This window comes from Poromitra crassiceps, assembly GCF_964638095.1.
Source record: "Poromitra crassiceps genome assembly, chromosome: 27".
In the NCBI taxonomy this organism is placed as follows: Eukaryota; Metazoa; Chordata; class Actinopteri; order Beryciformes; family Melamphaidae; genus Poromitra; species Poromitra crassiceps.
The window spans coordinates 15,293,951-15,317,852 of record NC_139650.1 but is presented as its reverse complement, the minus strand read 5'-3'; the positions used below and the strand labels follow the sequence as shown (position 1 = coordinate 15,317,852).

Below are 23,902 nucleotides of genomic sequence, written 5' to 3'. Positions count from 1 at the left end.
GAGTAGGTGGGTGGGACCAGCCTTAACAGTCAGCAGTTTATCATGTGAACATTTCTGAAGCCAGCATCTGATGCAGGGATTCATTGAACCAACAACCTTCTGCACCACATCCATGTTTACCTGGGTGAGCTTCAGCTTCAGCCCACTTCCTCTGGCACAGAGTTGGGCAATATGGATGGAAAATCACATCTCTGCATTTTAGACCATATGGTCTTAGATGTACGTATATGGTGATATGAGACTATCTAGTCTCATATCACCATAGCATACAGCTAAATGTTTATTATGTAACTAAATGGTTTTAAATCCAAATGTTAACATGCGTTACATTCTGATGCCATGAGAAAACACTTGTATTCTGAATTGTATTATTTAGATTAGAATGTTAGTCACAATAGACCAGGGGTTTTCAAAGTGGGAGGCTCCAAACAGCTTCAGGGGAGGCTCAGAATGGGAGTGAAAGAAATATAGTAGTTATTACACTAGTTATCAAAAGGAGATCACATAAAGTAGAATAACCGGGTGTGATTTGGATAAAGAGATAGTTCAGAGATACAGATACGGTTTTGGGGAATTTGACTGTTTCCCACACTTTGTCAGAGAGCCATAAACAAATAAATGCCTTCAGACAGACCTTTTCCAAGTATTTGGTCTCAAGACTGTCAAAAGTAAGAGGCTATCTTTGCTCAATTGTTGAGTTGCAATGGAATCAAAATGAGGTGGTGTATGTGGGGGGGGGGTGTCATCATGAGGTGGTGTATGTGGGGGGGGGGGGGTGTCATCATGAGGTGGTGTATGTGGGGGGGGGGGGGGTCATCATGAGGTGGTGTATGTGGGGGGGGGTGTCATCATGAGGTGGTGTATGTGGGGGGGGGTGTCATGAGGTGGTGTATGTGGGGGGGGGTGTCATCATGAGGTGGTGTATGTGGGGGGGGGGGTGTCATCATGAGGTGGTGTATGTGGGGGGGGGTGTCATCATGAGGTGGTGTATGTGGGGGGGTGTCATCATGAGGTGGTGTATGTGAGGGGGGGTGTCATCATGAGGTGGTGTATGTGGGGGGGGGGGGGTGTCATCATGAGGTGGTGTATGTAAGGGGGGGGTGTCATCATGAGGTGGTGTATGTAAGGGGGGGGGGGGGTGTCATCATGAGGTGGTGTATGTAAGGGGGGGGTGTCATCATGAGGTGGTGTATGTGGGGGAGGTGTCATCATGAGGTGGTGTATGTGGGGGGGGGGGTGTCATCATGAGGTGGTGTATGTGGGGGGGGTGTCATCATGAGGTGGTGTATGTGAGGGGGGGTGTCATCATGAGGTGGTGTATGTGAGGGGGGGGTGTCATCATGAGGTGGTGTATGTGAGGGGGGGGTGTCATCATGAGGTGGTGTATGTGGGGGGGGGTGTCATCATGAGGTGGTGTATGTGAGGGAGGGTGTCATCATGAGGTGGTGTATGTGAGGGGGGTGTCATCATGAGGTGGTGTATGTGGAGGGGGGGTGTCATCATGAGGTGGTGTATGTGGGGGGGGGTGTCATCATGAGGTGGTGTATGTGGGGGGGGGGTGTCATCATGAGGTGGTGTATGTGGGGGGGGTGTCATGAGGTGGTGTATGTGGGGGAGGGGTGTCATCATGAGGTGGTGTATGTGAGGGGGGGTGTCATCATGAGGTGGTGTATGTAAGGGGGGGTGTCATCATGAGGTGGTGTATGTAAGGGGGGGGGTGTCATCATGAGGTGGTGTATGTGGGGGAGGTGTCATCATGAGGTGGTGTATGTGGGGGGGGGGTGTCATCATGAGGTGGTGTATGTGGGGGGGGGTGTCATCATGAGGTGGTGTATGTGAGGGGGGGTGTCATCATGAGGTGGTGTATGTGAGGGGGGGGTGTCATCATGAGGTGGTGTATGTGAGGGGGGGGTGTCATCATGAGGTGGTGTATGTGGGGGGGGGGGTGTCATCATGAGGTGGTGTATGTGAGGGAGGGTGTCATCATGAGGTGGTGTATGTGAGGGGGGGTGTCATCATGAGGTGGTGTATGTGGGGGGGGGGTGTCATCATGAGGTGGTGTATGTGGGGGGGGGGGGTGTCATCATGAGGTGGTGTATGTGGGGGGGGGGTGTCATCATGAGGTGGTGTATGTGAGGGAGGGTGTCATCATGAGGTGGTGTATGTGAGGGGGGGTGTCATCATGAGGTGGTGTATGTGGGGGGGGTGTCATCATGAGGTGGTGTATGTGGGGGGGGGGTGTCATCATGAGGTGGTGTATGTGGGGGGGGGGTGTCATCATGAGGTGGTGTATGTGGGGGGGGGGGTGTCATGAGGTGGTGTATGTGGGGGAGGGGTGTCATGAGGTGGTGTATGTGAGGGGGGGTGTCATCATGAGGTGGTGTATGTGGGGGGGGGTGTCATCATGAGGTGGTGTATGTGGGGGGGGGGTGTCATCATGAGGTGGTGTATGTGGGGGGGGGTGTCATCATGAGATGGTGTATGTGAGGGGGGGTGTCATCATGAGGTGGTGTATGTGGGGGGGGGGTGTCATCATGAGGTGGTGTATGTGGGGAGGGTGTCATCATGAGGTGGTGTATGTGGGGGGTGGGGGGGGGTCCAAGCTTTGTCTGAGGGGAGGCCCACAGACTTTGAAAACCCCTGCAATAAACAATAGTCTGGAAACAAATATTTGTCCATACTCTTCATTTTTCCATACTTTTCCAGACCTGGAAAATACTCTCAAGTCCCAGTTGTTTTCTCTCTGTTTATACATTAGTACCATTTTCCACCCAGGGATCATTCATTTCATCTCATACCAAAATCTTCATGGAAATGCATTCTCATATTGAATCTATACTGGAATTCACAGCTCTCATACAATAAACCATTTCAAACTTCCATTTGAATTTTATTTATGAAACCCCACATTTCCCAAACAGAATATAAAAATACAACTGCTTGCATCTAGACACATGTACTGTAGGTGTTCAAGCGCTTGCATCTAAGTGTCCTTGAGTGACCTGAAAGGCGCTTTTAAATAAAATGCATTATTATTATTATTATAAAGAAATATGAGCACATCAGCCCAGTTCTGTCCTTGCTGCACTGGCTGCCTGTGTGTTTCCGCATTGATTTTAAATTAGCCCTGACCGTTTTTAAAGGACTAAATGAAATAGCCCCTCTCTACCTCTCCGAGCTCTTGGACTGCCACAACCCCTCCAGATCCCTTAGGTCAGCAGACCAGTCACTGCTGGTGGTGCCCAGAACCAGGCTGAAAACCAGTAGAGACAGAGCCTTTTCGGCTGCTGCACCGAAGCTCTGGAACAGCCTTCCCCTCCACGTACGGGTCGCCCAGACTCTAGAGATTTTTAAGGTAAGACACTGAACCCCAAATTGCTCCCGATGGTGTGCCAGCACCCTGCGTGGCAGCCTGCCGCCATCTGTGTGTGAATGGGTGAATTCATTGTAAAGCGCTTTGGATAACAGCGCTATATAAATGCCATTTACTATTTACAAGCTAAATGTGTTACATTGATTTATGAATACAAGCTAAATGTGTTATGAATTCAAGCTAAATGTGTTATGAATACAAGCTAAATGTGTGTTCAGAACAGCAGGTTAAATAACACCACTTGTAGGCTACTGTAGTTAGGACGTTTGTTTCAATTATGAGAGACCAGTGGGTAAAATTTGACAAGCTTTATTCACAAATAGCATGGCAACTAATTTTTGGCGTAATGACTCCATAAGATGACTCTCTTCTTGTGGTGAGAGCATCTGCTCAGTCTAAGAGAGAGAATCCCCCCGTAGGGAATTCTACAGGAGTCAAGACGTTGGTGCAGGGATTCCGTTTCTATTGACATTTTATTATTACAAGCCTCCATAAAAGCACTTTAAAAAAATAAATATACTGTACAGCTATTCAGCTGTATTTAGAATCAGGAGAGACCATAGAACATTTCACTCATCAGACCAAAACTTCAAATAATGATAATAAAATAGTGGATACATTTTTTCCTAAGATTGTTTTTTATATAGTTAATTGTACCCTTCACACCTCACCACCTGTTGCAGATTATAATCTTTCTATTTTCTATATGAATGTCTTGACTGCATGCATGGTTTCGCATCTCATTATGCCCTAACGAAGGCCCATGTTGGGCTGAAACAAATGAAAGCTTTTTGAACCTTTTGGAAGAGTGTCTTGGCTGCCTGCTTTTTGATGATCTTCTCCCCTTATACCAAAGAGCACCTTCCTTCAGCTACTTTTTAACTTTCAAGCATGCCGCTGCCCTGCTTTGTTTCATTGCTTGTTTTTTATTAATTTGATTTTTAAGTTTTGGTCTGACTAAAATGTTAGTCTCTTCTGATTCTAAATATAGCTGAATCGCTTGGTTTGACCAAGTAAAACTATTTTAATACGCATTTTACCAATGTCTATGGAAAATAAACTAGCGGATGAAATCCCTTGGTGAATATGCTTAACCCGGAAGTGGGCGTGACTTTGGCTCTCTATGCATAATACAGCATTGTGGAATAAAATCTTTAACGTCCTGAAACATTGAGGGTCTAGGAAAGAGAAAACAGAAAAGCAAAAGCCACCGTCTGTCGTTTCTTGGGAAATGCAGAAGTGCAGTCAAGTCCAGTATTGGTTTGATGTAGCGCAGGGGAAGAAAAAGTGATATTCCTTAAAAAGAGGCAGAAGAGTGATTTCACTTTAGCAAATACTTTTATTAAGCAATATGCAACGTTTCAGTCAGGCGACCTTCATCTGACACATGCCAGATGTTATTCCAGATGAAGGTCGCTTGACCGAAACGTTGCATATTGTTTAATAGAAGTCTTGATAAAGTGAAGTCAGTGTGGGCGAGTCTCCTGCCTCTTGTCCTGTTCCTCCTACGCACCTGACGCACACGGTATGTGCAGAGACTACTCATATTCCTTAAAGAAAAGAAAATCTACAAAAAATGTTGATCAAGACACTGCAAATTATTTATGGGAGGCTTTTGGTTTCCACATCACATGATCAAATAGAGACTTGACATTGGGCAACAACATACATACATATTACCCAGCAATCATCATTGCATAGCTGTATATGATGAAAATAAAAGAAATACTAAATGATTCATTTAAATGAATAGTTTTTTTATATACAGTATATATATAGTTTATGTAGAATAAACATAATGTTTAATATAGCAAATGGGACCATTTGTTATTTAACATCAATTATTCTTTGAAGATAGGCGGTTGCAACACGTTCCCACACTGAGCGCGTAGGATATTGATGCTTTGTCATGCCCCTTATGCTTTGGTTGTTACTAACATGATACCCTCGAGTGACAAATGAATGTAAACCCATGGTAGTCATATTTGATGCTCATGGCAACTGCTCCCCCGTCCGAATGTGGTACCCTTGAGCCAAGTCAAGTCAAGTCGACTTGAGCGACGTTGAAGCGACTTGGGCTTTCAACTAAACGCCAAAGTAAACCCATGGTAGTCATATTGGCCCAAATTGAGTCCCTATGACTCCTGATGGGATGGGGGGGGGGGGGGGGGGGGGGTCCAGAGCGTATGGGTGAAAAAAACTAACTCCTGAACCGAAACCCCGTTCGACTCGATTCACATCCTCGTGTTCAGCATACCTGGCTGTCTCTGCATGGCCTTTCTGAGTGGCTCAAATTGTGGTTTTGGGTATTTGTGAGGTCAAACACCCGTTTGTGAAACTTTGCAGGGTCCAGTAGCCTCGAGACCACTTCAGATGGACTCAGGGTACGAGAAAACCCCCAGATACCGACTGGCAGTTTGCTAGACCAATAGGAAGGTCCGTACATTCGATATATACACAGTTCAAACCCCTGGTTCGGGTACAACACTTTGTTGTATCAACACGGGACCACCGTAGATGGACTGGTAGACCAATAGGAAGGTCAGTACAAATGGGAATGTTGCAACGTTCCAAAATGTACCTTGCTAGATGGATGGCTTTGAGACCCGGTCCTTCACATGCTGAATATATCTTAGGAAATATGTTCGTGGTGAAAGTTTCAAGCAGTTTGGGCCATTTTCATAGGGTTTCGTAGAGTTGTGAGGATTCTAAATTATAGCGTCTTCAAACTAAGACCCCTCCCCCTTTCAAAAGGGGTCTGGGGGGGGGGTCTGTTACACCTCAGGTGTACTCCTCTGGGGGGTCTGTTACACCTCAGGTGTACTCCTCTGGGGGGTCTGTTACACCTCAGTTGTACTCCTCTGTTACACCTCAGTTGTACTCCTCTGTTACACCTCAGGTGTACTCCTCTGTTACACCTCAGTTGTACTCCTCTGTTACACCTCAGTTGTACTCCTCTGTTACACCTCAGTTGTACTCCTCTGTTACACCCCAGGTGTACTCCTCTGTTACACCTCAGGTGTACTCCTCTGTTACACCCCAGGTGTACTCCTCTGTTACACCTCAGGTGTACTCCTCTGGGGGGTCTGTTACACCTCAGTTGTACTCCTCTGTTACACCTCAGTTGTACTCCTCTGTTACACCTCAGGTGTACTCCTCTGGGGGGTCTGTTACACCTCAGTTGTACTCCTCTGTTACACCTCAGGTGTACTCCTCTGGGGGGTCTGTTACACCCCAGGTGTACTCCTCTGGGGGGTCTGTTACACCTCAGTTGTACTCCTCTGGGGGGTCTGTTACACCTCAGTTGTACTCCTCTGTTACACCTCAGGTGTACTCCTCTGGGGGGTCTGTTACACCTCAGTTGTACTCCTCTGTTACACCTCAGGTGTACTCCTCTGGGGGGTCTGTTACACCCCAGGTGTACTCCTCTGGGGGGTCTGTTACACCTCAGTTGTACTCCTCTGGGGGGTCTGTTACACCCCAGGTGTACTCCTCTGGGGGGTCTGTTACACCTCAATTGTACTCCTCTGGGGGGTCTGTTACACCTCAGTTGTACTCCTCTGGGGGGTCTGTTACACCTCAGTTGTACTCCTCTGGGGGGTCTGTTACACCCCAGGTGTACTCCTCTGGGGGGTCTGTTGCACCCCAGTTGTACTCCTCTGGGGGGTCTGTTACACCTCAGTTGTACTCCTCTGGGGGGTCTGTTACACCTCAGTTGTACTCCTCTGGGGGGTCTGTTACACCCCAGGTGTACTCCTCTGGGGGGTCTGTTGCACCCCAGGTGTACTCCTCTGGGGGGTCTGTTACACCTCAGGTGTACTCCTCTGGGGGGTCTGTTACACCCCAGGTGTACTCCTCTGGGGGGTCTGTTACACCTCAGGTGTACTCCTCTGGGGGGTCTGTTACACCTCAGTTGTACTCCTCTGGGGGGTCTGTTACACCCCAGGTGTACTCCTCTGGGGGGTCTGTTACACCTCAGTTGTACTCCTCTGGGGGGTCTGTTACACCTCAGTTGTACTCCTCTGGGGGGTCTGTTACACCTCAGTTGTACTCCTCTGGGGGGTCTGTTACACCCCAGGTGTACTCCTCTGGGGGGTCTGTTGCACCCCAGGTGTACTCCTCTGGGGGGTCTGTTACACCTCAGGTGTACTCCTCTGGGGGGTCTGTTACACCTCAGGTGTACTCCTCTGGGGGGTCTGTTACACCCCAGGTGTACTCCTCTGGGGGGTCTGTTACACCTCAGGTGTACTCCTCTGGGGGGTCTGTTACACCTCAGGTGTACTCCTCTGGGGGGTCTGTTACACCCCAGGTGTACTCCTCTGGGGGGTCTGTTACACCTCAGGTGTACTCCTCTGGGGGGTCTGTTACACCTCAGTTGTACTCCTCTGGGGGGTCTGTTACACCTCAGGTGTACTCCTCTGGGGGGTCTGTTACACCCCAGGTGTACTCCTCTGGGGGGTCTGTTACACCTCAGGTGTACTCCTCTGGGGGGTCTGTTACACCCCAGGTGTACTCCTCTGGGGGGTCTGTTACACCTCAGTTGTACTCCTCTGGGGGGTCTGTTACACCTCAGTTGTACTCCTCTGGGGGGTCTGTTACACCTCAGTTGTACTCCTCTGGGGGGTCTGTTACACCTCAGGTGTACTCCTCTGGGGGGTCTGTTACACCCCAGGTGTACTCCTCTGGGGGGTCTGTTACACCTCAGGTGTACTCCTCTGGGGGGTCTGTTACACCTCAGTTGTACTCCTCTGGGGGGTCTGTTACACCTCAGTTGTACAGTACTCCTCTGGGGGGTCTGTTACACCTCAGGTGTACTCCTCTGGGGGGTCTGTTACACCTCAGGTGTACTCCTCTGGGGGGTCTGTTACACCTCAGGTGTACTCCTCTGGGGGGTCTGTTACACCTCAGGTGTACTCCTCTGGGGGGTCTGTTACACCCCAGGTGTACTCCTCTGGGGGGTCTGTTACACCTCAGTTGTACTCCTCTGGGGGGTCTGTTACACCTCAGGTGTACTCCTCTGGGGGGTCTGTTACACCTCAGGTGTACTCCTCTGGGGGGTCTGTTACACCTCAGTTGTACTCCTCTGGGGGGTCTGTTACACCTCAGTTGTACAGTACTCCTCTGGGGGGTCTGTTACACCTCAGGTGTACTCCTCTGGGGGGTCTGTTACACCTCAGGTGTACTCCTCTGGGGGGTCTGTTACACCTCAGGTGTACTCCTCTGGGGGGTCTGTTACACCTCAGTTGTACTCCTCTGGGGGGTCTGTTACACCTCAGTTGTACAGTACTCCTCTGGGGGGTCTGTTACACCTCAGGTGTACTCCTCTGGGGGGTCTGTTACACCTCAGGTGTACTCCTCTGGGGGGTCTGTTACACCTCAGGTGTACTCCTCTGGGGGGTCTGTTACACCTCAGGTGTACTCCTCTGGGGGGTCTGTTACACCTCAGGTGTACTCCTCTGGGGGGTCTGTTACACCTCAGTTGTACTCCTCTGGGGGGTCTGTTACACCTCAGGTGTACTCCTCTGGGGGGTCTGTTACACCTCAGGTGTACTCCTCTGGGGGGTCTGTTACACCTCAGTTGTACTCCTCTGGGGGGTCTGTTACACCTCAGGTGTACTCCTCTGTTACACCTCAGGTGTACTCCTCTGGGGGGTCTGTTACACCTCAGGTGTACTCCTCTGGGGGGTCTGTTACACCTCAGTTGTACTCCTCTGGGGGGTCTGTTACACCTCAGGTGTACTCCTCTGTTACACCTCAGGTGTACTCCTCTGGGGGGTCTGTTACACCTCAGGTGTACTCCTCTGGGGGGTTGGCACAATAAAAAAAAAACAGCAAAACGCCCATCGGGGGTCTTAATTGGTCCAGAAAGCCCAAAACTGATGTATGGTCTTAGAGTTGTATGTGCTAAGACCATCCGAAGGGGGAATGAGAGGTCTGCACATTAATTTTGGGCTCATTTGTACATTTTGGAACATGTCACATAGTCGGAACGACTTGCTTTCAATGCACACTTGTAGCGCTCTTTGCATAGATCACGGATTGTGATTTTGGACCAGAAATCTAATGTGGATCAGGGTCTAGGACCCCTGACGCTTCCATTCAATTTTGGCTGGAAATTCTAATTGCAGATTGCTGTATTTTTGGATTGTTTAATGATCTTAACCTTTATCAATTTCAACAAAGAAACGTACAAATAGGCCCAAATGTGCAGGCCTCTCATTCCCCCTTCGGATGGTCTTAGCACATACAACTCTAAGGCCATGTTCAGACTAGGAGGCCAAATCTGATTTGTGAACTTTTGTGACCTATTAATAACTTTATCCAGATTGGTTTTATGAGTCTGGACGCTCCAAGTCTGATTTGTGTCACTTGTCCCAAACCACATTATGGAGGTAGTTTCCAATCTGCTTTCGACTGATGTGACTTCAGTACGGACGCGCAGATCCACCAAATCTGATTTGAATGTCACTCGCAACTCGTCATCAAATGCTTCTGCGCAGGAAAACCACGTCACCAACATACGTATTTACTGACGCCCACGTTGTTACCATAGCAACCCATGCAGATAGGCTGTTTAGGTCTGGACACACAGATCCAACTTGAGAATCAGATTTGTGGCAGTGCGGACACACTCCCAAATCAGATTTGCGAAACCAATCAAGATAATGATGATTAATGACTTTATCAGAAAATCAGATTTGCCTGTAATGTGAACATGGCCTTAGACCATACATCAGTTTTGGGCTTTTTGGATCAATTAAGCCCTCCGATGGGCGTTTCGCTCCATTTTTTCATTGTGCCCACCCCCCAGAGGAGTACACCTGAGGTGGAACAGACCACCCCAGACCCGTCCCATTTGAAAGGGGGAGAGGTCCTTATTTTAAAACTTTATAATTTTGAATTCTCATAACTCCTTAATGGCCCAAACTGCTTGAAACGTTCACCAGGAACGTATCTCCTAAGATATATTCAGCATGTAAAGGACCGGGTCTCAAAGCCAATAGGAAGCTGCGTACATTTGGGGACATTGCAACATCCCCATATATAATATACTAGGCATCGATTCCTTCCTGGCCCTGCAGCTCGGGCGCTGCGTGGCGCCCGCAGCTCGGCTGCTGTGTGACCTTGCCTCCCCTATTGGCGCACGTACAATGTCTCCCTCTCTCTCCCTCAGTCTCTCCCCCTCTCTCTCCCTCTACCTCTCCTCTCACATCATCAGTGATGTCACATCAGTGTGTGTGTGCGTGTGCGTGCGCGCGTGCGCATGTGAGTGTGTCTTGTGTGTGTATGTGTGCATCACTGATGATGTCACAATGCCTCTGACATCACTGATGATGTCACAATTTATTGTGGCAGTGTGAGTGAATTTATGACATCACTAATGTTGTCATCAGTGGAATTTACTGTATGACATCACTGATGATGTCATCAGTGACATCATCACTGAACTATAGCCTTGTGTGTGTGACTGAATTTATGACATCACTGATGATGTCATCAGTGGAATTTATGACATCACTGATGATGGGAACATTGCACATTGCAATAGGAAGGTTGGTCTACCAAAGTGCCAGTCAGTATCTGGATGTTTTCTCGTACCCCGAGTCCATCTGCGGTGCTCCCGTGTTGATACGACAAAGCGTTGTACCCGAACCAGAACCAGGGCTTTGAACTGTGTAGGGAACATTGCAATGTTCCCAAATGTACGGACCTTCCTATTGGTCTAGCCAAGTGCAAGTCGGTATCTGGGGCTTTTCTCGTATCCTGAGTCCATCTGAAGTGGTGTCGAGGCTATTGGACCTTGCAAAGTTTCCTAAACAGGTGTTTGACCTCACAAATACCCCAAACCACAATTTGAGCCACTCAGAAAGGTCGTGCAGACCTGGAAACAAGGTCTTCCTAGAGAGAGCCAGGTACGCGGAGCATGCCAGTTTTTAAACAGAGTTGAACAGGGTTTCGGTCTTTTTTTCACCCATACGGACGCTCTGGACAGACCCCCCCCCCCCTTTCCGTCCCATCAGGAGTCATATGGACTCAATTTTGGCCAACATGACTACCATGGGTTTACATTGGAGTTTAGTTGAAGGCCCAAATCGCTTCATTTGTCGCTCAAGTGTTAGTAACAACCGACGCACAAGGGGCATGACAAAGCATCAATATGCACTCGGAGTGAGAATGAGTTGCTACACTGTCTGTATTTATGCCCCTGTCTCCCCTCTCCGCTCCATTCTCCTCTCTGGAGCAGAGCTGAAAGCCAGACAGGCAGAAGGGAAAGTAGAAATAACCCATAAAATGTTTACTGCCCTCATATACAGCCAGGGCCGTAACCAGGGTTCCGAAATAGGGGAGGTCCAGCAAGGGGAGGCGCATTCGGTGGCGCCCGCAAGGGCGCCGGCGAAAAAAATTTGAGGGTTTTTTCCCCCCTTTTTTAGCCATATTTAGAGTAATATATCATTTTAAATCAACATTAGGATTATACTGTTGTGATGTCATTATTCAGTATATTCTCTTTCATGTCACCACCTGCTCAGCTCTCCTGTCAACATAATTGTAACTAACAAACACAAACTGTTTTAGCCAAATTCATATCAAAATGACACCTACAAACACAGGTACACAACCCAAGCCGTACACAACACACAAAGTCATCATCGATAATTAAAAAAAACATACAGAGGGACATTTATTTATTCCTGATAGGAACGATTGAAAAATAAAATAAAATATATTATGTTGTTTTTAACTTTACACCACCTCTTTTTGTTACTTATTGGGTCATGAAACTGAAACCATGCATATAGCCACCTGCATACCTGACTTCGGGAGCTTGGCAATTGGCATCATGCATGATTAGCCAGTAGCATCCCAACGTGTCACACAGGTAACATTACTTAAGAGACAGACTAGACACTTACTTTCTTGGTTGTTGCTAAAAAATCTGTCAGTGTCACTCACTGTCTGTCGTTCACTCGCTCACTGTCTCGCAGCTCGCTCACCTTCAATTATCTCGCCAGGCAGACAGACAGTCATCACTCACCACCATGCTGCTGCTCTCTCGGAATCAAGTTACCGCGGACGCGGCGTCAGATGACTTCCTGCCTGACCTGCCTTTCGTTTCAAAATAAAAGCGATCCCGTGTTTTTCATGCTTTTCCATGCAGATTGTTTTATAAAAAAAAAAAAAAAAAAAAAAATTCCCTCTGAAATATTAGGGGAGGTCCGGACCTCCCCGCTCTCATAGCTAGTTACGGCCATGTATACAGCTATGCAAAAACCATGGAATTCAGTAAAACTGTCACGTAAAAAAGGGGAAAAGGTGTTTTTGTTGGCGTGGAGCGGGGCCAGCTGGTTTCAGCAGCGAGGGTTTCCCATTCGGCAGACACAGACGCTTTTAAAGAGCCGACATTGACAGAAGGCGCAAAATTCGCAGCACACGTTCCTCGGAGATTTACAGCTTCCCCATAGAGGAACACAGTTAGGAGGAGGAGGTGGACGCCGCTTCTTCACACTCAACTTGTTCTGCTGGAGAGAAGCAGAGAAATGGATATAACAACTTTATCAACTGTTAGGCCAGGGATACTCAACTTGCTTTGCCCGGGGGCCACTTTACATTGACAATTTCAAAAATACTATAATATAAAGTCCAAAGACAGAGAAAGAACATTTGTATTGTTTTGTATATTCATTTATGGACCATTAAATATATGGCTTCTTTATATCCGTGAACCTTTGGAGTGTACATTCCATTTTTTCTATCAGTGTGCGAGCTTCTCCTGCTTCCTTCTTGAAAAAAATTTGGCCTACGCACCTGATGTGAGTGTTTCTTTGGACTTGTAGCAAGAGCGCAAACACCCTATCTCATTTTTGCTTTGTGACTTGTATAATGTTACATAAATGGCTGTCATTTTCATGATGAACCAAACCATCTGGGTTGAATACAGACAGGAAATTCTAATGTAACTTACCTTTTTTTGTTTCTTTACTTTTTTGTTCTTCTTCACTGATTTAGGTAACGCTGAAAAAGAGAATATGTAAAAAAAAAAACATATCTCTACAACTTACACAGCAAATAAACCATACTGTCTTAGGGCATAGGTGTGTATAGTGATACTGTATTTCATGTTGATATCACACTTTCCATACAGTAGCAGTCAATTGGACGGATTTCATAAAAAGCCAACCTTGCACATAACTGAAACGAATGTATTCAGCTTTATGCTTCAGGTCTGTTTATTAGCAATTATTTGATTTGAAGTCAAACTTTAAACAGTGGAGAAATGTAAAAGGTAAAATTAACTCTGTAAAACAATGTGAAGCAATACATAATCACTAAATTCTCTGACAAATGTAAACTTACCTACAATGACAATGGGCGGTGAGTTTACAAAAAGGCTTAAAGACATGGGGTTAGACCCAGTGCTCTTATTGGTGGAGAGCCTGTCTTCAAGGATCATGTGGGCGGAGACCAGGAAGTAGCCTGTAGTGGCGAGGGTCAAGCAGCCGAGCAGCAGGCAGGCGTGCATCTTTTGCTGGAACACAGACAGATGTCTCCATGATTCTTCTTTACAAAGACTCAAAATGCTGTCAAATAAAAGTAACAAGACAAACATCAACATGATTACAAAGTGAAGACATCACACAGTTCAGTAGCTTCCGCTGACAAGACATTTCCTCTAACGGTGGCTGATGATTGTGTGCAATTTTCTTTTTTAGCAGCAAATATTGTATTAACTAGATTGACTAGAGACCATCTTGCGATGGGATCCCACCAGCCGCGACGGCTGCAACTTAAAATGAATGTGAGCCGGGGACGTAAAGGGGTGGTTGAGGTTGATCAAACTCCACATTCATTTGTATGTAAATTATACACACCTGGAAAGTTTTGTGACGGCATCTTGCATGACAAAATCTGTCCACAGAGAGACAGACAAATACTCAAAATGGATTCTGTGGTACAGTGGAATCTGTTTAAAGTGATCAACCGCTTATATTGATCAAAAAGCTTAGTTCCGAATCATTCCACATGCTGTTTAAATAATTCACTTATAGTGGTCAATACTCAATATATTAATACTCAATATTTTACAGGGATCATTTTGGGCCTTGTCACACCTGAGAACAAAGCAAATAAAAATGATAAAAAATTATTCAGTTTACTTGCAAACTGCCAAAATGAGGCAACGAGATACAGCAGTGATACTTGCTGCATCTCTGTCTGTATATGGAGAGATCGCGGCATCTCTCTTTTTTTGTGATACATTTTTTTATGAACATATTTTTCAACACAACACAAAAGAATAAAACCACAAAAACCACACACATCTACAAAATCATATACATACACACATACAAGCATATCCCCCCTCCCCACAAACCCACAAGTCAGAGATGCACAATACAAAGTTAACGTGGTGACCTCAGCCGTCCCCACGCACGGCTTCAATAAATGCAGTCCATGCCATAATATTTTCTACTTTAGCGCCATGCATACGGGCCACTAGTCTCGCTTGCCAGACTTCCCTCCTTTCCGGGAGAGAGTCCGGCAGTGTAGATCTCCACTCTGGAAAATTGCTTTGGTTTAACCTAGTCTCGCTTGCCAGACTCGCTTCCGACAACGGGGGATCCAATAATTTTCAGTGTGTAACAACAACGAGCTAGCATTGTTGATGTTGTTTCAGGCATTTGAGATCGATAGATTTGACACGGAGGAAGCGGAAAGGAAATCCATATATGGTCGCAGCCGGTCAGTCAGAGCGGGTCGGAGCCAATGGCAGAGCTTGCAGGGAGCGGAAAGGGATTTTCTTCTGCTGCCAACTGAAATGGTCGCCACCAATCGCAGAGCTTCTACCAGCAGCCTGTTTCCATGCAGCCAGACTAACGGGCCACTTGCATCTCCATGCTGCATCTCTGTCTGTGGAGAGATGGCGGCGTCTCTGTCTATGCGAGACCACTGTGTTTGAAACAGCTGGAGGCCTAACTTACTGTATGAAATTTTCAATTCAATAACATTCACTAAATAGCAAAGTTAACTATTAGTTTTTCTTATTGAAAGACTGTGTGTATTTTTGTCATACCTGACAGTTTCGACTGCTGCTTCCTGCAGTCTTCCTCAGAGACGTCACGTGATGTTGTTGTGACGTGCTGTATGGCTGGTTTATGAAGGGTTGGCCATCCCACCTGGATAGGTAGGATGACCATGCCCCCTGCTGGCCGGTAGTTTATGGAGGAGGACTGTGTCCCAGGTGTGGGATAGCATGTAAGCCCCCTCATCCCGGTTCACAGTCCGGGGTGCACGTTTCCGTATCTCCATTGCTTCCCTGATCCAACGGTGGTATTTGTTGCTTTCCGATCCGATGACCTTGGCCTTCTCCCAGTCCATGATGTGATTCTCTCTTTTACAGTGATCCGAGATGGCTGATTTCAGATTCTCCTGGTCTGCTTTCTGTTTTGTTGCACGTGTGAGCGCTCCAGTTGTTTCCTTTTCACACTCTTTCTGGTGTTCTTTCTTGCGTGTGCCAAATGCTCTGCCCGTTTCTCCAATATAAGTCTTATTGCATGATAGGCATGGGATCTCGTATATTACGTCACACTTCTTGGTGGGTTCAATGCGGTCCTTGGGGTGCACCAGCATCTGGCGTAGCTTGGTGTGCGGCTTCACCGGTGTGCTTATGCGGTGTTTTCTCATCGCCCTCTGTACTCGCTCTGTGAGCCCCCTGATGTAGGGAAGGGTGACCATGCCCAGGCTTTCTGGCTTGGTTGTGTTTTTCCTCTTTGTTTCCCCTTTGTTTATGTTCTTCTGGACTGCTTCCTTTCCCTTTGTTATGGCCCAACCTGGGTAGTGACACTGGGTGAGTACGTGTTTTATGTGTTTCTCTTCCTCCTGTCTATCTTCTGGGTCTGTGATGATGCTGGTGCGGTCGTACAGGGTTCTAACTACTGATAATTTGTGTGCTGTGGGGTGCTCTGATGTCCATAGTAGGTATTGGTCTGTGTGTGTTGGTTTCCTGTATATCTTTATTTTTATGTTTCCCTCTTGTGTGTGTTGAATTTTCATGTCCAGGAAGGCTATGGCTCTGTCTGTCTCTTCTTCGTGTGTAAATTTGATGTTGCCAGTGGTGTCAATAGCAATGACTGAAGCAAATAGCAAAGTTGTTTCATCACTTTATATGTGCTGTATTCCTGTAATACATATACAAATGTCAATTAGTTGGTACAGTATCTGCATAGGGGAAAAAAAGGAAAAAATTGATTATAATGATCATAGTGATCAATTTGACCCGTCCCAAAGTGAACACTATAAGAGGGCACTGTAGTTCCCGCTGCAATAGGTGTCTCCAGGACCACATTTTGCCATGATGAGACACGCACATGCATGCCCACACACACACACACACACATGCACACACACACGCACACACACGCACACACACACACAGACACACACACACAGACACACACCCACACACACACACACACACACACACACACACACACACACAAATTAATGGCGAATTCTTTTCCTCATTGGCAAGACTTTGCCACGCCATGGAGTGAGTGGCTCGAAACAAGCCGGTAATGCACGCACGCACGCACACATGCACCCACGCACACACAGCACAGATGGGCTGCTCCCTGTCCCGTCGGTATTTCATGGCTCAACAGAGGAGCTTATGATGAAGAAACCACACCTCTGTAAAGTTCACCATGTCAAAGAGGTGAAACTCAACAGAGGAGCTTATGATGAAGAAACCACACCTCTGTAAAGTTCACCATGTCAAAGAGGTGAAGCAACGGCAGTAAACTCGGCAGCTGATTTAATGAGGAGCATAAAGCTGTTCACAACACTGTCTCCAACGCCAACACTAGTGTTACTGTAACTGGCTCTCCAAATATGAGAAGCAGACGTTAGAACACGGCATCATGGAGAAAATAATGATCTATAAAGAAATATCCTGGCCTAATCACAAAGCTTCCTAGTATAGAGCTCAACAGTCACATGACTTTTCGTGACGTAATTTGTCCCAGAAGTAAGTTCCGCATTCATTTTCTCCATAGACATTTCGATAAATCCAAATATAACGAGTTCTAAGGCTGGAACCATGCCAACCAGTTTTCCAGAGACTCGTGACCATAAAAACAACGGGAGGGGGGGGGGGGGGGGGGGGGGGGGGGGTGAATCAAAACGTTTTCCTGTTGTTATTTTTTGTTAAACCGAATGTTTTATAGTCACTCACGTTTCTGTAGGTCACGGGTTGGCTTGGTTCCAGCCTTAAAACTCATTATATAAGGATTTATTGAAATGTCTCTGGAGAAAATGAATGCGGAACTTACAGATTGTTTCTGGTCAAATTTGACCCATCACAATTTACAACATTGAACCCTGGTAACATTGAACCATGGGAACATAGCATTGTTGAGTATGGGAAAAGAGGTTACAGTAAAGTGTTGTCATGTCTTCCCTATTTATTATCAAGGCCCATGGCACTAAAAGACTACAGATCCGTCACCTTGAGTCCTTTGAGCGCCTTGTTCTGTCCTACCTAAACACCATCATGGACCCTCTCCCGGCCCCCCCTGCAGTCAACAGGGCTGTAGTCGATGCTGTAAACATGGCCCTCCATTATATTCTCATGCACCTGGGCATCACAGGAACCTGTGCCAGGATCCTGTTTGTGGACTTTAGCTTGACCTTCAATACAATCTTCCCAGGCCTTCTGCATGATAAGCTCTCCCAGCTGTCCTCAAGGACATCCCCAGACTGCAGCGCATCATCCGCCGTGCTGAAAAGGTGGTCAGATGCAGCCTGCCATCCATATTTTCAGAACTTACCAGGTTGTCTAACTGCCTGCGTATGCCAGGAAATGTTTCATAATGTTACAACTCCCGTATGGGCCCAGTTAGCATTCAGTCATCGGCTAACGTTAGCCACTAACACACCGGAGGTTTGGAGTAAAGCATTAGTTTTTATCTCAGGGAAGTGCTTTGACTGTGGGGTTGTTGTTCACAAGCTCCTCTCCTCATACCTGTTGGTAGCCAGGCTGCCAACTAAACGTTATTTAGCCCACCGGCTTTTATTTATTATTATTATTTATTTGTTCCAAAAGGAAATTAATCATAATGTTAATAAAAATGCCACAGAAACATTAGCTAATCAACACAGAGGTGCAAAGATCAGTTGATCGGATAATTTCTCCCATATGACGATATTCAGTTGCCCAGCTTCGGCAGACAAACTCAGGCTGCTAGGAGCTGAGATGAACGGCTCCACAATGGTTCCTCGTGATCTCCAACAATGAAAATCAGATTTCCATACAGGCTTCATTTTGATAAACTGACCTCATAGTGGGGATCTACATGGTTACTTTTGGCGAGACAAAATGTAATAGAACTACAATGCCATATTTACATAGCTAGAGAGCATTGACTATCTAAATACACTACGCACTGTCTGCAAAGCTACTGTAGCACCAGGAGCACCTGAATAAAAAAAGTTCAGAGGGGCGGTGACCTCACACTGCGCAGAATCTGGTACAGGAGTTTGAGTTTCTGTTTTGGCTTCAACATGAATAGTGAGAGGAGGTGGAGTCACTCTCTCCATTCATATATCAGACAGTGATCAAAACACAAAGAACTGGTTCAAGATTAGGCACTGGCTCCGAAACGTTGTCCTCTGACTTTGCTTTAGGAGGAGACTTTTGTAGGAAGAGTGCCCCAGGCTGGCGGCCTGGTTTTCATTTTCAAATTATTTCCAGTCATTTGCATTTGTATGCAGGAATGCCACTGCCGTCTGACCGCCTGCTGTGTTATCGATGCAGATAATCATTTCTTGAAGAGAGGGTCGCACTCAGAAATATCTCATTCATTCCATTTAATTGAGGCACATCACACACTTGATGAAGGCCGGATGGCCGAAAAGGTTTTGTGCCTCAATTAAATTAAATAAATTTGATATTTCTGAGTGTGAGCCTCTCTTCAGTAATTCCCTAGCGGCTAGGGAATTACATACCATACTGTAGGTTGAGAATGCCTGCCATAGCCTGATATCAGCCTGATATCACTGAATTGTCAACTCGTTAGAATCCATTTCCATCTTCTAGTCTGAGATTGCCTCCACTCCACTTTCCATGAGGTCAGGTGTCTGGGTAGTGTAGACGTAAAAGCACTCACCTACAACCATAGACCCGGGTTCAATTCCTGGCAGCGGTACTTCCAGCTTGTTAGATGTTCCTACAGGCACATTGGCCAGATCTGCAGGTGGGAAGCCGGTGGGGTCCAGGTGAATCGTACTGTTCAGGTGGCAATCCTCCCACATGCTACATCCTGCCGGTGAAACTCCTCGCTGTCAGGTGAAAAGAAGTGGCTTGCGATTGCACATGTACCCGGAGGAAGCATGTGCTAGGCTAGGCTACAACTCCACCTCGTTGAATTCGGGGTGAAAAAATACATATAGTCAGTTATAGGCATTGGGATCTGACCTTCCGTTTCCCAGAAAATGACAACTTTTCTCTGATTGGATAGTTTGAGGTTGGCGCCAATTTTTATCCAATCAGAGAAAAGTTGACATTTTCTGGGAAAGGGAAGGTCAGATCACGATGCAAAAATCAGATCATTTGTATTTTTTCACCCCGAATCCAACGCCGCCATCTGTGAGTCTCTATGAGTTACGGTTGCGGAGATACGTCCGCCCTGCCTGCAGGACTACAGGAGAGAGATAGAGGACAGCGGGTGTTCCAAGTTACTGACCAAACACTATCTCAGTGATTGCTGTCAGAATATAGAGCCATTTAACACTTATTTTAACACAAAACCATCGCTGAATGCAGCTTTAACTGTTGTCGGTTGCTATAGGCCCCTTTCTGCTACAGTACCACTGACACATTACCATCTTTAATCCAGGTCTTAGCTCAATTACAGTTTCAATATATCATCCTGGGAGGTGATTTTGATTGGGATTGGCTTTCTCCAGTGTCTGATGATTTTAAAGCTGATTGTTTGTCTTTTAATTTTATTGAAAGCCTCACACGTCTTAACCCCAGGAGCCGAGTGCACCAGCTGGGCGTAAAAATGTCGGTCTTAACTGTTACGCCGGTCTTAGCTACGCCCGACTTTGAGACGGAAGTGCCTGGAATCAAATGCAAAGCTCTCGGTGCAGCAGCAACACATGAAGAGAAGGTAAACACTGCCCATCTGGACGCTGTCATGGAGCTCTGAGATTCATAACCGGTTGTAAACCCCTCACACACACACCAATGTACTCTGTGTTCTTTAGTCAACTGGTCCTCATTATCCATGCGCAGAACTTTGCACTGGTATATCTTCATTTGTAAATCCATTTTTGGACTGCTGCCCAGCTATCTGTCCACTTACAGACGTTTCCCTATCCAGGATTCCCTGACACCACGGTGACACAGCGGCCTGACATGGCCTCCCGGGGTAATTAGGGTACATTCCCCCCCTCCCTTTTTCACAAAGCAGCTGCAGTGCGCAAAAGAGCCGCCAGCCGACTTTCTTGACATGCAAAGTTATGTTTTAAATTGACAAAATTAACGTTGGCACCCCGTGGCACAATTCAAACGGGATCAAAAAAGTTACATTATTCTCCGTCCACTTTTTTCCAGCGCTGGTACAGGGAGAAAGCAGGAAGTGACGTTTCACTTCTATACATTCACTTTAGAATCGTTTCTGTTTGTTTATTAAGTTGTAGTTATTGTTGAGAAATAGAATAGGACGAATCAGCGTGACGTCACTTGCCACCCAGAAATGCGGAACCCCGCGGCAGTTAATAGTATGAGTTGTGCCAAACAAACATTAATATCTCAAAAGCTATAGATCACATCGCTTATATTTTGACATTCTGAGTGAGAGCAGAAGTAGCTCAAGAGTTTGAGGTATAATATATGCATGTCGTGTTAAAGTTGTGTGAACTGTCGGTTTTTAAAATGTAAACAGTTAACTGGCTAGAGTCAGACACTCATGCCTCGCGCCACTTGTGCTCCATAGGGTTCCATTGCTCCATTGCCGTTGCCACCCAGTGAAGTGGTTTGTTTGCCAAAATGCTGCTCGGCTTATCCCTCATATAGGGGTCAAACTAAATATATCGGAAGCCAAAAAAATAAAAAAAAATAAGGTGGATATGTTGTTGTTTTTTGGTCCCCCCACATAATATGCCGTGTGGAAACGAAGCGAGAGAGACGTTCCAGCTGCAGGTTGTGCAGCGCCCGGCAGTTTAACCCTTGTACCCTGCTAATCCGCTAACCCTTAAACGTCTGCTGGTCCATGTACATGGACCTTGATATTAATTCTTATTTTTGATAGTCTTAATTAATTATTTTTTTATTTTTTATTGATTCTTATCCATTGGTAACTTCATCTCTCATACCTCATATCAACATTTCATGCTTACTGAATTTTAACCCCTCAAATGCCAGTTTACTGTATTTACTGTACAATAAAATTTTCAGTAGAAAACACAAAATATTATTTTTTTCCCTTCCCATGAATGCCACCTGGTGGCGCTGTGGTGGGATTATCATAGCTATGGATTGGTCACATTTTTCACGGAATAATTACTTTATTCCAGCTTCCATCTTTTGAGAATTGCAAATTTGCATTTTTTTAACTTTCATGGATCTTGATATTAGTACTTAGTAGTTTTTTATATTTATAAGTAAGTATTTTCTTATTTTTTATCGATCCATATCCGTTCCTGATTCCATTCCTCCCACCTCATATGCGTAGTTGAACATCCGGCTCAAAACACACGCTTGAGCGACACCATTTAGGCCATGAGCGAGGGAGCACAGAACTGGCCTCCATGGATGACGCTCTGACCGCCTCCGCCGCCCAAGGCGCTCCTTCGTGGGCATCGGATGTTACTGTGGCCCGCTGCGCCTCGCCGCTTTTGCGTGTCTCAACGCGGAAGTCATTGAAACCTCTTAGAACGGCATGGATCGCGACAAGATTACACATCTAGAGTCACTTTTTGACGCCGATTCCGAAAATGCTCGTCACGAGTCTCTACAACGAACGGGCGCGGAGATACGATGTAGTTTCAACTAAGGTAAGTTTTACAAAAAAAAACATGAAACTGCCCATTTTCGACTTCCAGCTAGTTTTCACAAGAAACACAAATGAGCTTCATCCTATGGAATCAAATAAGGGCCAAGCTTCAAATCATTAGTTTGCACCGGAAAATCCGCGTTCCCAGGTCATATGACCATGTTTCCATGATTGATAACTGCAGGGTATATTTCATGTAAATCTCCATGTAATTGGTTGCTGTGCTGTGTGATGTGCTGGGGAAATAGGGGGGGGGGGCAAACACAATAGAAACTACAAATTTGATGTCTTGAGTCGAACTGAGAGGTGTAAGATCAGAAAAATAATTATTTTTGGGGGAAGTGGCTGGGAGTCGTTTTTTTTTTTTTTTTTTTTTTTTTTTTGCAAAATTAACATTGAAGTCAATGGGAAAACTATGCAATGGATTTTGAAGGCTTGTAACTCAACCAAATGTTCAATCAACCCCAAGGTTAGATATTAAGGTCAAATTTCAAGGTATTTGGTTCAGGATGCCCGCTGAAAAAAATGAAATACATTCATTTTGTAAGAATTTCCTGGAGGTCTCAAAAAGGCGGTTTTAATGGAAGTCAATGACCGTGCAGCCGGTCCTTAGCAGACAATTAAGGATTATTTGAGTTTCTGGGTGCCAGGACGATGTTTTTCTAGTTCTGGCAACGTGAATTACCATAATAAACCATAAAAAAAACCTGTGCTTAATCTCACACCTTTCGCTCCAGGATTTTCCAAATTACACTTACGCGATTATTGCTTCGAACCGGCTAGCCGGACCAGCAGGGTATACCTTGGCAACCAAAATCCACAAAAACCTTCTAAATATGTAATTTAGGGTCTTATGTGCACAATTGTAAGCTTCAAAAAGTAGGATACATTAGTTTCAACCCAAATCCTAAATATCACCATTTCCCTATTTTCACTGTTTGCTGACACAGGGTTTGAAGTGGGCGGTGCTTATGGCTCCAAACTGACTGCGATCTGATTGGCTGGTGGAGCGTGCTGTGGAGCGTGCTATGGAGCGTGCTATGGAGCGTGCTACGTGTGCTAGATTCCTAGGCTCGCCCGCTGCACGGCCTTGCCTGCCCTGCAGCTTGCATACGCAGCTCAAGTTTCAGCCCGAAATGGCATAGCTGTGGCCGGCCAAAATTCTTGAAACAAACTGAGTCCACATTGCCAAATTTATATAGATAGATAGATAGATAGATAGATAGATAGATAGATAGATAGATAGATAGATAGATAGATAGATAGATAGATAGATGGTAGATAGTAGATAGACATCACAACTGCCCGAGTCATATCACAGTTCAGCAATTGGCCAATGATGACGTCATTTTGTCCTCAGGGTTGCGAGTCAGTCAGCCATCAGAGTGAAGTCACTCGAGCAATTGTGATGTCATCAGTGAGTGATGTCATCAGTGAGAAATGTCATTAGTGATGTCACTTGAGCATTTTG

General features: G+C 46.0%; 1 protein-coding gene across 1 annotated transcript; it reads right to left on the bottom strand.

Moving 5' to 3' along the window:
- Window positions 1-12,723: 12,723 nt before the first annotated feature.
- On the bottom strand, window positions 12,724-13,895 carry asip1 (agouti signaling protein 1; the record flags this gene model as incomplete). The annotated part of the gene is made up of 3 exons (XM_083661628.1): window positions 12,724-12,891; window positions 13,338-13,387; window positions 13,730-13,895. The coding sequence occupies 3 exons, from the start codon at window positions 13,893-13,895 to the stop codon at window positions 12,724-12,726; spliced, it is 384 nt and encodes a 127-aa protein (XP_083517754.1).
- Window positions 13,896-23,902: the final 10,007 nt, after the last annotated feature.